The sequence below is a fragment of the Planococcus citri genome, chromosome 3, assembly GCF_950023065.1.
Source record: "Planococcus citri chromosome 3, ihPlaCitr1.1, whole genome shotgun sequence".
NCBI classification, from domain to species: domain Eukaryota; kingdom Metazoa; phylum Arthropoda; class Insecta; order Hemiptera; family Pseudococcidae; genus Planococcus; species Planococcus citri.
In genome coordinates, this window is record NC_088679.1 from 79,899,846 (window position 1) to 79,912,010 (window position 12,165).

Genomic DNA, 12,165 nt, shown 5'->3' on the forward strand with positions numbered 1-12,165 from the left:
TTCAACAGTTTTTGCAACAAGCAAGCCTGTGGGAATTATTGGCGGTAGTGACACTTTTTTTTGGAAATTATAATAAAAGAGATACATTTGAAGAGTGATATTCCAAAACTCGCTTTGTCCATTTTCACAACTTTTCAGGAGATAGGAAAAACAGTTTCCCTTTAAACGGGTAAATTGGCTTTTTAGGCGAGTTTAGCACTTTATTTGGGTGGATTTATGATGTAGGAGTGTAGGTATACATTTCATCCACTAAATACTGCTGAAAAAAATTTTAATAAAAATGGACAAAGCGCGTTTTGGAACATTATTTTTTTAAAAATTTTTAGTGAATTGGCTATTTAGGTGAGTTTAACACCTCATTTTGGTAGGTTGATGATGTAAGAATGTGAGTTAATACTTCGTCTACCAGGTACCATTGAAAACCCAACTTTGATAAAAATGGACAAAGCGAGTTTTGGAATATCACTCTTCATTTGAGTAATTTTTGAAAAAAAAAACGAGAATTAGCAGCAAATTTCTTAGAAAGCGAGAATTTTTGATAAAAGACAGACTTTGGACAATTTTAGCAAAAGACAGGACGTTTTTGCAATTATTGGACAAAAATTATTTTTTTTCAATTTTTTTCAAAAAAGTCAAGATAATTTGCAAAGAAGGGGGACTTTTGGTGATTTTTGGAAAAAAGCTCAATTTTGAGGTAGGTACCAAATTTTGGGGAGAAAAGTGTGATTTTTGAAAAATGTTGCAAAAAAGCGAAAAGCAAAACTTTTTGGCAATTATCGGCTGAAAAGTGATATTTCTTCGAAATTTTTGTCAATTCCTGTCAAAAAAGCGAGACTAAAGGGGGTTTTTGTGGGGGGAGGAGGGAAGGAAGATTCGAGTTTCCAAAAATCTGCTACAGGCTCCAGAACTGCTCAAAACGGTTTGAAACAGTATCCAATCGATTTGGCATGTCGAAAATAGGGTATATTATAAACTTCAGTTTTCTTGGTCAATTTGGCAAAATTTTGATTTTTTCCCTCATTTTTGGCCTAAATTTGATCAAAAATCGAAAAAGGCACTTTAGCACTTGAAATTTTGACCGGAGATGAAGTTTTACCTGATCTTTCGATCTACCTGTGTACGGTTTAAAAAATGTTGTACAAGTCCTATGTTGGAACGCAAAATCTGCGATTTCGGCTGACCTGTCAATCAAGATGGCCGCCATTCTGCAAGTAGAGCCACTTTTTTTCAGGACAAGGGCTAGAATTGTTCCTAAGGACACCCTTTTTAAGAAAAAAGTTATCCCGGGTGATTGACCGGGGGGGGGGGTGCAATAGTGATCCTTATGCGGGCTTCCTGACTTCATCTGCTCATCTGATTTTGAGTGAAATCTCGACATGGTAAGCTTTGACTTTTAAATTGTCAATTTGTTTCACAGAATACCGCTGAGAAGGGACCACTGGTACCTTGCGGGCATCGTAAGTCACGGAGAAGGTTGCGCACGTCCAATGGAACCAGGAGTTTATACCCGTATTGCTTTATACATAGAATGGATACAACTTAAAACTAGTAAGACAATCAACCTTCCTTCACAAATCAATCAATACAATCCAAAATTCATCGTAAAATTGATATTAAAATCTGTTGTTTCAGATGACAACGAATTGTTACGGTATCACAAAACTTCGCCCGTTTGCCCAGGCATCAAATGTCCCAATGGAGGCAGATGTATCTCTCGTCACAAAATGTGCGACAAAGTGATGGATTGTTTACACGGCGAAGATGAAACAGATGCGAGTTGCCTGCTCAGTCCCGCGTACCGCCGAAGCTCTTCGGAAAATGAACATTTCAATACTACGGTTGGAATGACGCGAGTACAAAGTTTGAATTCGCTGAAAAAATCAACGGGTAGTTCGGAAAAATCCAAGAAAGCTCCTACGAGTAAATTCAACGTGTTCAAAGATTGGTGGCCTGGCAATTACCACTATATGGATAAAAATGAAACATACGTTTGCAAAATGTAAGTTATAATGAAGGAGAATCTGCTGGGTGCGAATTCGAAACAGTTGGATGAATTTCTGTGATTTTCCAGTATCAATCAAATGATCCCCAAAGTGTGGTATTGCGATGGTGAGGTTGACTGCAACGATGGAACTGACGAGATAAATTGCACTTGCGCGGATATTTTCAAAACGATCGATTCGTCGAGAATTTGCAACGGTGTGGTTGACTGTAGCGATTGGTCTGATGAGAAGAATTGTACCAGTAAATATTTTTTTACATGAATTTTCATTTTAAAGACACATTTTTAGATTCGCGGTTTTATAATAATAATTGGCGAATAATTACAGGAAAGAATTCTACCTCGAATGACGATTATTTGTGCTATCAAAGTTACACTTGGATTAATAGAACCAAAGTATGCAATGGGGAATCTGACTGCCCTAATGGAGAGGATGAGAAACACTGCTGTATGTGTCACAAGTTCTTTTTATCATCGCATCACCAAAAAAAGAGACATAAATGTACTTTATTTGTAAAAATACGCTTCGATATTCACAGATGCTCTCAGCGAAGATGCTTACAACTTAACTACAGACCCTTTTGAGATTCCTGCTGTTTTTCAAAACGGAACGATAATGGAAAATAAGAATGGCACCTGGAAAATATATTGTTCTCCGGAGCAATTAGTTACTGAAATGCAAAAAATATGCCAAAATTTAGGTTTTAAGTAAGTATTCATATGTACTTTTCTTTTGCCAAAAATACACAGTGGTCTAAGGTCTTATTCTGATATTCTGCGTTTTTCTACTCCTCCTCATCCTTCTCCTCCTCCTCCTCAGGTCACCAAAGTGTTGGATTTTATGAGAAAATGAAGGGAGCTCCCCTAAGCACCTCACCCCCTTACTCCAGTTGCAACAAGTCAAAAACTAGTCACGTGCAATCTAAACTACCAAAAATCGTAAGTATAGAATTTTGACAAAATTCGGCGGATTCAGTTCAAATTAAAATCACCATAAACTGATAAAATTTCAGGAAAATCTCCCAAAATTCAAAACAAAATTACATAAAAGGTCATTAACAATTACATCAAAACACTCGAAGCATTAAAATCATATAAAGTTTCCAAAAAATGATAAAATTTAAGCAGAATTTGGAAAAATTTAGCGAACGTTGCCTAAAACATTGTTAGAACATGATAGAAATGACATGAAAACACTTTCAAAAGCTTTAAAATTATTTCAAATTAGCAAAAATTAATGCAATTCAAGTAGCATTTGGCAAAACTTGCTTTGAAAACTGCATAAAATATTAATAAAAACTTGTTAAAATCTCATAAAATGATATAAAAACACAAAGATGTTATGAAACTGCAAACTGCCTGCCCGTCTAGCCTCTTGAGGTCATTGACCCGTTCGTCCGGTCTCTCAAAAGTCTGTCTGGCTTCTTGAGCGTCATTGACCCGCCTGTCTGGCCTCTCAAGGTCGCACAGTGACTCGGATGGCGAGAAAAGGCGCGCATGGCGTTTTACAACAAAAACTATGACCATATCAAGAGTTAAAAGTAGTAATTTCGTAGTAATTTCAACGAAGAATTCGAATCCGATGCCCTTTTTTTCGCCAGACTTCTGGAGGGGGGGAGGAGTGGTACCAAAATCAAATTTTGTAAAAATGAAAAAAAAATGGAGTTATTATATAAAATGTTGGTTTTTTGGATCGAGAAACACGAATCTGAGGTCCTTTTTTACCTCAGACCCTTGGGGGCCCTTGGGGAGGTGCTACCAAAATCAAATTTTCAAAAATGAAAAAATCGAGTGATATGTTAAAAGATAGGTTTTTTGGGTTGAGAAACACAAATCTGAGGTCTTTTTCCCCTCAGACCCCTTGGAGGCACTTGGGGAGGTGCTACCAAAATCAAATTTTGTAAAAATAAAAAAAAAATCAGGCGATATGTTAAAATGTAGGTTTTTTGGATTGAGAAACACGAATCTGAGGTCCTTTTTTTCTTCAGTCCCCTCAAGGGCCCTTGGGGAGGAGCTATTGAAATCAAATTTTGTAAAAATGGAAAAAAATCGAGGGATACGTCAAAATGTAGGTTTTTTGGGTCCAGAAACACGAATCTAATGTCCTTTTTTTCATTCAGCCCCTAGGGGAGGTGCTATCGAAATCAAATTTTGAAAAAATCACAAAAATTTGAGTAGTTTATATCAAAATCTAGATCTTTTTGGTTGAGGGGTTTTATTACAGTCAATTTTTCAACCATTCGACCCAATATCGTCGGTTATTTAATATCATATCTTGAAAAATCGCACCTAATCGCAGAGTAACTAACCACGCCCAAATTTTACACACTTCAACGCACATTTTCATGCAATCGCGGTTGTGAAGGGAGTTGAATGAAAAAACGTACGCCTTATTCACGTACAATTACCTCGCATTAAATTAGTTAAAATGTAGTCGCGTTGGAGACGATGAGATATCTCAAGAATGGTAGCACCTCTCCAAGAGCCCCCGAGGGGTCTGAGGGAAAAAAACACCTCAGATTCGTGTTTCTCGACCCAAAAAACCTATATTTTGACATATCACTCGATTTTTTTCATTTTTACAAAATTTGATTTTGGTACCCCCCCCCCCGGGGGTCTGTCGAAAAAAAGGGCATCGGATTCGAATTCCTCGTTGAAAATTACTACGAAATCACCACTTTCAACTCTTGATATGGTCATAGTTTTGTTGTAAAACGCCATGCGCGCCTTTTCTCGCCATCCGAGTCACTGTGGGTTGTCTGTCTGTCTTCTTGAGGTCATTGACCAGTCTGTCTAGCTTCTCAAGGTCGCATCTGTCTGGCCTCTAAAAAGGTCATTTGACTGCCTGTCTGGCTTGTACAGGTCATTGAACCAACGGTTCGGTCTCTCAAGGTTGTCTGTCTGCCTTTCTTTTTTCTTGAGGTCATTGACCTGTCTGTTTTTCTGTCTGTCTTCCCAAGGTCGTATGTCTTGCCTATAAAAACCATCCGTTCACCTATCTGACTTCTCGAGGTCATTAACCTAACTGCCCAGTATCTCAAGGTCGTCTGTCTGCATTTCTGTCTGCTTAAGGTCATTGACCTGTCTGTTTTTCTGTCTGTCTTCCCAAGGTCGTATGTCTTGCTTATAGAAAACGTCTGTTCACCTATCTGGCTTCTCGTGGTCATTGACCCAACAGTCCAGTATCTCAAGGTCGTCAGTCTGCACTTCTGTTTTCTTGAGGTCATTGACCTGTCTGCCTTCCCAAGGTCGTATGTCTTTCCTATAAAAACCATTAGCCCAGCCGTCTGGCTTTTCGAGGTCATTGACCCAACTGTCTACTATCTCCATACTATCTCAAGGTCGTCTATACGCCTGTCTGACTTCTCAAGATCATTGTCCTGTCTGTCTGACCGGCTGCTTGAGGTCATTGACCCGCCTGTCTGGCCTCTCAAGGTAGTATGCCTCCTTGTATGGCTTCTTAAGGTCATTGACCCATCCGTCTGGCCTCTCAAGGACCTCAAGGTAGTAAATGTCTGCTCATCTGGCTTTTTCAGGTCATTGACTCATTTGTCTAGCTTTTCAAGGCCGTCTCTCTTCCTACATGGACTCTCAAGTTTGTCTGTCTAACATCTTTGAATAAGCATTGAAAAAATAATTTTTTGAAAATTTTTCATTTATGATTAAAACTTCTCAAATAAGCTTCCGCCCTGGCCCCCTCATAGAGCTCATCTTCCCATTGGAAAAAATGATTATAATCTATTCTGATTTTCAATTTTTTGTTCAATGTTGCGGGCTTTCTTTCACAATTTACCAAACTCTAAATTTTGAAGGGCTGAAAATTTCAAGAATTTTTATCCCCCCTCACATTAAAATAAGCAATAAACCTTTGGTTCAAAAATTATGAATACTGTAAGGGGTACCCCGCACCAATTCATGAAAAAATAATCTAGAACAAAATAATGATTTCAGAGACCTATTTAATTACAAACATCAAAGAGTAGTTGGAATGAAATCATGCATTTCTATCGACCTATACTGTACCAGCTATCGAGATGAAACCACGATTCTGCCTTGGTTTGGAAACATATTCGTCAATGGCACGAAAAAATGCACTGGTTTATTGCTCACTGAACAATGGATAGTTGCAGACCATAACTGTTCTAATTTCAAGTTAGCATCGATCACTGTCTGATAACTTGTTTATAGTCAATTCAGCAATAGGTAATGTGAAAATCAGCTTACAGGAAGATTACATGGTGATGGTTCTAGGAAGCGATAGAGGGCTGGAAAATAAAATCAGAGCTTTTTACGAGCAAGTTATTCGAATCGATTACTCGTTGTACGCGGAGAAGCAGGGTGCTATTGTGATGCACTTGGAAAATCCTGCAAATGTGACTAAATATGTGAAACCTTTCCGAATCGGAAAACTGTACACTTGGTAAGTGAATTTGCATTTTGCAGGAGCGTTTATTTGCAATATTCTTCTCAAACAAATGATACATCTGGCATGTTTGTTTTTAGGGGTTTTGCGCCAAATAAAAATGCAGATTGTTTCATGATAGCTGATGCGAAAGATCCTGCAATTATTCCAGTGATTCCTGAGGAAGAATGCTTATATAAAAAATGCCCATATAAGCCAACTGATAAGTCTATTTTTTGCGAAGTAAGTAGAAGTACCTACCACAATAAACCTAAAAAATACTGAAATTATGAAATTTTGAGTACCTATCTGAATTTGAAAAATATGTACAGATTTATAAACGAAATTATACCCTGAGCTCGTTGATATGCATGTCTCCTCAAAATACCTGGTACTTGGCTGCACCGATCAATAAAAAATTTGATGAGTTCTGTTCAACGAATACACCCACGTTTTCATTGCAAACATGGTCCGATCCTGATGTTTTCGAATGTGAGTAATTTTAACAAAACTGCACACTAGATTGTTAGAAATCTGGATTAAAATAAGAGTGAGAAGAATGGAATCCTCCAAAGTGCTTGGAATTGATCGAGAAAATTTAATTTTGCAGATAATAATTTCACACCATACCCAGCTCCGAACTGCAGCACGTACCGTTGCTTATTAGGAAATTGCCTGGAAAAATCAAAACTCTGCGACGGAAAAGCGGACTGTCGAAATCACGAAGATGAAACACCAAAAATATGCGCCGAAAGAGCCACGTTTTGTAAATTGGAACAGATTAAATGTCGTAAGTTGAAAAAAGCATTGTCAATTTGAGAAGGCTTTAGCGATAACTTAAAAAGTTGCAAAATTAAAAATAGAATCGAAATTTTAAAAAATGAAATCAAAAACTGAAAAGTGCTTTTAATTTTATTTTCAGTTTTTCATCTCATTTTTAGGGGTTTTGATTTCATTTTCAGGATTATCATTTCAAATTTGTTTATTTTTACAGTTTTTAATTTCATTCCATGTTTTCGATTCATATCGTTTATAATTTTTTGAATTTCTTTTCAGTTTTCAATTTCGTTGACGGTTTTTGATTTTGCTTCTTGGTTTTTAAATTTTTTCGTTCAAATTCTCCTCCCCTTCCCCCCAAAGAAAACAATGTAGAAAATCAGCCAAAAATCAAAAATATTGTTCAGAGGTTGAGAGAAGGCTTTTATTAAAGATGGAGGGAGGGGGGAGTAAAGGGGTTGGAAACAAAATCGAATTTGAAAATTGAAAATGAAATTGAAAATCCCAAAAATTGAATCAAAAATATGGAATAAAATGGAAAATAAAACCAAAAACTCCAAAAATAAGCAAAATTGGAAACCGAAAATAAAATTAAAAATAGAACGTGAAATTAAAAATTTCGTAAAGAAACCTAAAACTGAAAAGAAAGCCAAAAAATTTCAGAACTGAGTAAATTGAATCAAAAACTGAAAATGAAATAGGTCCAGGAGGCTAAAATATTTTGAACATAAAACCGAAAACTCTGAAAATGTTACTCAAAAGCTGAAAATGAAACCCAAAACTCAGAAAACAAAATAAAAAGCTAAAAATAAAATAAGAAGTTGAAACTTGGAAATTGAAATTGAAATCTAGAAATTTTGAAAATTAAATCAAAAACGAAAAAGAAATAAAAAAAATGAAAGTAAAACTAAAAACAAAAAATGCACCCAAAAAACTGAAAATTAAACTGAAAATATTGGAAAAAGTCGAAATACTAAAGAAAATCAAAAACGTTGAAAATGAAATCACAAATAGAAAATAAAGCTGAAAATATAATTCCAAAAAAAATCCATAACTGAAAATAGAATTCAAAATTGGATAAAAAGCTAAAAATGGAATCCAAAAATGAAAGTAAGCAATAAGACTTGAAAACTAAAAATAAAATTGAAAACTGTGGGAGATAAATTAAAGCCAAAAATGAGAATGAAGTAAAAACTGAAGCTAAACCTCGAAAATTTGAAATTAAATTTAAAATTCTGAAAATCGAATTAAAAACGAAAAAAGAATCATAAAATTAAAGTAAAGCAAAAAACCAAAAATACTCCCAAAAACTGAAAAAGATTAAAATTAGAATTGAAGATTCAGAAAATGAAATTGAAAATTCTGAGAATTATATTAAAAATCTGAAATATAATCGACAATTGAAAGTAAAACTGAAAACTGTGGAAATGAAATAAATTCTGAAAATGAAATCGGAAATTTTGAAAATTGGATTCAAAAATGAAAATAAAATTGGAAAATGAAATCAAAACTGAAAACTAGAGATTCTAGAAATAAAATTAAAAGCCGAAAATTGAATTGAAATTTATGAAAAATTTATCAAAAACTGAAAATGAAAGGGAAAACTTCGAAAAAATGGAGTGAAAAACTGCGCAAACAAAATTGAAAATCCCGAAAATTAGATCAATAAGGTGAAAATAAAATTGAAAAATGAATGTGAGATTGGAAAATAAAATTGAAAACTGTAGGTAATAAAATCAAAAACTGAGAACGAAATTTGAAAATTTTAAAAATTTATTGTACTTGAGTATCTATTAAAAACTAAAATTAAGTAAAATAAATGTAAAAAATAAAACCACAAATTCCGAAAAAAAAAATAAAAGCTGAAAATGAAATTTAAAACCAGAAATAAAATCACATCGCAAATGAAATTGAAAATACTGAAAATCAAATCAAAAACTTGAAATAAAATCGAAAAAATTGAAGTAAAAAAATTAGAAAATAAAAATAAAAATGAAATTAAAAAATCAGAAAATTGGATAAAAAACTGAAAAAAGAATTGAAAAATGCAAGTAAAACTGAAAATTTAAAGTGAATTGAAAAAAAAAACAAAATTATGTACGAAAACATCTAAAATTCCACTGAAATCATGCATCAGCGTGACATAACAGCGAATATTGCAATGTGGGGGGGGGGGTCTGCTCAAATAAAGCCTATTAATGGTCTGCGTATGGTGATAGGAAAATCAGTCTCTTGGATAATTATATTCAGCTCTATTCTTATTCATCGGGCAAATCAATTAATTGATATTGTGCACTTTTTAGCTTGCAAAATACACGAATTCAGATGCAATAACATGCGATGCATAGATCATAATTCAATATGCGATGGTAATAACGATTGCGGAGATGGATCTGATGAACCGGCCGAATGTTCCAGCTTCAATTGCGCTACTTACTTGAATGTAACCAACCCGTCTAAATTATGTGACAATCATGTCGACTGCTGGGATAAAAGTGACGAAAATCCATACACTTGTACATCGTTTTGTACATCCGAATCACATTTCAAATGCCCAAAGTACCTATACTCGTCGTTTAAAAAACACTAATTTGTACTCGTACTTTACAAAATACGGAAGTAATAATCTTTCATTTTCAGATCTGGTCAATGCATCCCGTTGGAATTCGTATGCGATGGTGAAAGCGACTGTTCAGCGGGCGAAGACGAAGAAAAATGTTGGAAATTGATCAACAGCGAAGAAAATTCGTAAGTTGATCGATAGAAAATACCTACCTAGTTCAAAACATTGGCGCATTATTTAATCCCCTGTGATTCGTTTTTGATTTCAGTAATGAACCAAATCTATTCGTACGAATTCACGGTGAATTCCACAAGCAATGTTTGTCCGCAGATTTTACCTCCTTTTTACCAGATGTGGTTTGCAAAGAATCTGGTTTCAGCAAGAAAAAATTAGTAAACTTTATACCAGGAGTTGCGAATCCGAGTGATGAATATACCTCGGTTATATTACACAATAATAGAGATTTCAAACTTAGGGCAAAACCATTGGTACAATTCAATTCTACTGGTACTTGTTCTTATGTCCATTTGAAATGCGAATAATATTTCTATAGGTATTGTTGAGAACTAGTTTTTGAAAAAATGGAAATAATTATTTGAAAACAGAGTGGAATAGAATAAAAAATCCAAAAGTGTAAAAACTATTTGAACACCTTGTGAGTGATACCTAACTTTCAATAAAATTTCAATCTCATCAAATATCATTTTTATTTTCGCTTATATTGCTTGAATTTGTTTACAATAAAGTAATGGAAAATTACTTTGAAGAAATAGTAGTTTCCCTCACGAATAGGTAGGTACATATTATTTCAAAACAGATAAATATACCTACAATAGAAGATGAAAAGAACTCAACTATTTAATCCAACCTAACATTAGAATTCCAATTTCCGAATGCTTCGTCGAAATTTAGTATTTGATTTTGATTCTACAGTAGTGCCTGAGGAAGATCGTGTATTTCACTGAAATTACAAATCAAAACCGAAGAAAAAATATTCAACTCAACATCCTACTTATTCAAATTGAATCCTTATTCAATGTAGGTACCTAAGTTTCGTGGAATTTCTTTTCTTTAATAAAACAAAACAACGATATTTTAAAGAGTAAATCTATCGGTTGTTTTTCAAGTTACCTACGTAGAAGATTTGCCACCAGATGATAGGATCTGTGGTTAAGAGCTGCAGTTGAGAAGCTGCGATTGAACAAATTTCCGTCTACTCGTAGTATCTGACTTCGTTTACCTGTTTTATTCCTTCGTTTTGATGTATTAAAAACTACGTTATTTATACCATCAAACTTTGAATTCTTTCGCATAAAAAAAATCGTTTTTCAATATTCAACGCAGAGCAATCAACCAACAAGCACCAGTAAATATTAAAAGAGAAAAATAGGTACTTACCTACTTTCTCATTTCGGACATCTCTTCAATTTCCAGCTACAAAATGAACACGAAAACTGATTATATTACTTGTAGGACATACAAATAGAAATGTATTTTACACTTTGTAATAGGTAAGGGTAAAACACCCCTATTCTGCCCAGTGCCTAATCCCAACCACCATCAACCATGTACAGGGTGCCCAGAAATATCAAGCACCCCTAAAAAAGTTTTCTACTAAAATACTTTGGTTGGTCACAGTGAATGATAATAATGATAGCATATGATTGGTTGTTGGACTGGAGAGACAACATTCCACCAATCATAATCATCCCTATTGAAAAGTGATATAAACGCGTTCCACTATCGCAGACAATTAATTTGAGACATTCCCAGCCACTGTAAAGCCAGAACTCGCGAAATAAATTGAATTTGAAGAAATTCCATGATCAAAAAATTGTTTTTCACCATTTTTTATCCCCAATTTTTTTAACTTGTTATAACTAATTTTGTGATGTTAAATATGATTTGTGATCGTGATTAAAGTGAGATTTTGATGGTATTGCCATTTTTGTAATCAATCACAGGTATGTATAGAAAATTTTTACAAAAATTAAAACTGTAAAACAATATGGGTCTCCTAATCCCAACCACCCATAAGATCATGTAAATTCAGGGTGGTTCGGATTAGGGTACCAAATTCAAACAGTCATTTTTGAGGTGCCTAGGAAGAAAATTCCAAAAAGCCATAAAGAATTATTCTATAACCCCAAAATTTTAATATGAGTTGGGGGTAGGTTAAATCTATCTTTTAAGCCATTTACTGTATTTTTCATGTGAAATAGTATTTTATTGGTTTGCACTTTCAAATGTGGTCATAATTAAGGTACCTACCTAACTTTTTGGAGGTGGTCGGGATTAGGATACCAAATTTTGAAAAATCATTTTCAAGTTGTTTCGGAAAAAAATTTAAAAAACATTAAGTATTATTCATTTATGCCAAAATTTTGATATGGGAAGGTTCAGCCTACATTTTGAGCCATT

General features: G+C 34.3%; 1 protein-coding gene across 3 annotated transcripts in view; it reads left to right on the forward strand.

The window, feature by feature from the left end:
- ndl (serine protease nudel) overlaps positions 1-10,442 on the forward strand; it is a 36,702-nt gene extending 26,260 nt beyond the window's left edge. For all 3 annotated transcript variants that reach the window (XM_065355763.1, XM_065355761.1, XM_065355762.1), the window contains exons 14-26: positions 1,418-1,548; positions 1,633-1,999; positions 2,072-2,244; positions 2,331-2,450; positions 2,542-2,710; positions 5,954-6,154; positions 6,222-6,422; positions 6,506-6,647; positions 6,737-6,896; positions 7,015-7,194; positions 9,485-9,740; positions 9,822-9,929; positions 10,013-10,442. In XM_065355763.1, coding sequence (XP_065211835.1) covers positions 1,418-1,548; positions 1,633-1,999; positions 2,072-2,244; positions 2,331-2,450; positions 2,542-2,710; positions 5,954-6,154; positions 6,222-6,422; positions 6,506-6,647; positions 6,737-6,896; positions 7,015-7,194; positions 9,485-9,740; positions 9,822-9,929; positions 10,013-10,286 — 2,482 coding nt within the window. In that variant the 3' untranslated portion in view covers positions 10,287-10,442. The remainder of the gene's footprint in view (positions 1-1,417; positions 1,549-1,632; positions 2,000-2,071; positions 2,245-2,330; positions 2,451-2,541; positions 2,711-5,953; positions 6,155-6,221; positions 6,423-6,505; positions 6,648-6,736; positions 6,897-7,014; positions 7,195-9,484; positions 9,741-9,821; positions 9,930-10,012) is intronic.
- The last annotated feature ends 1,723 nt before the right edge of the window (positions 10,443-12,165 follow it).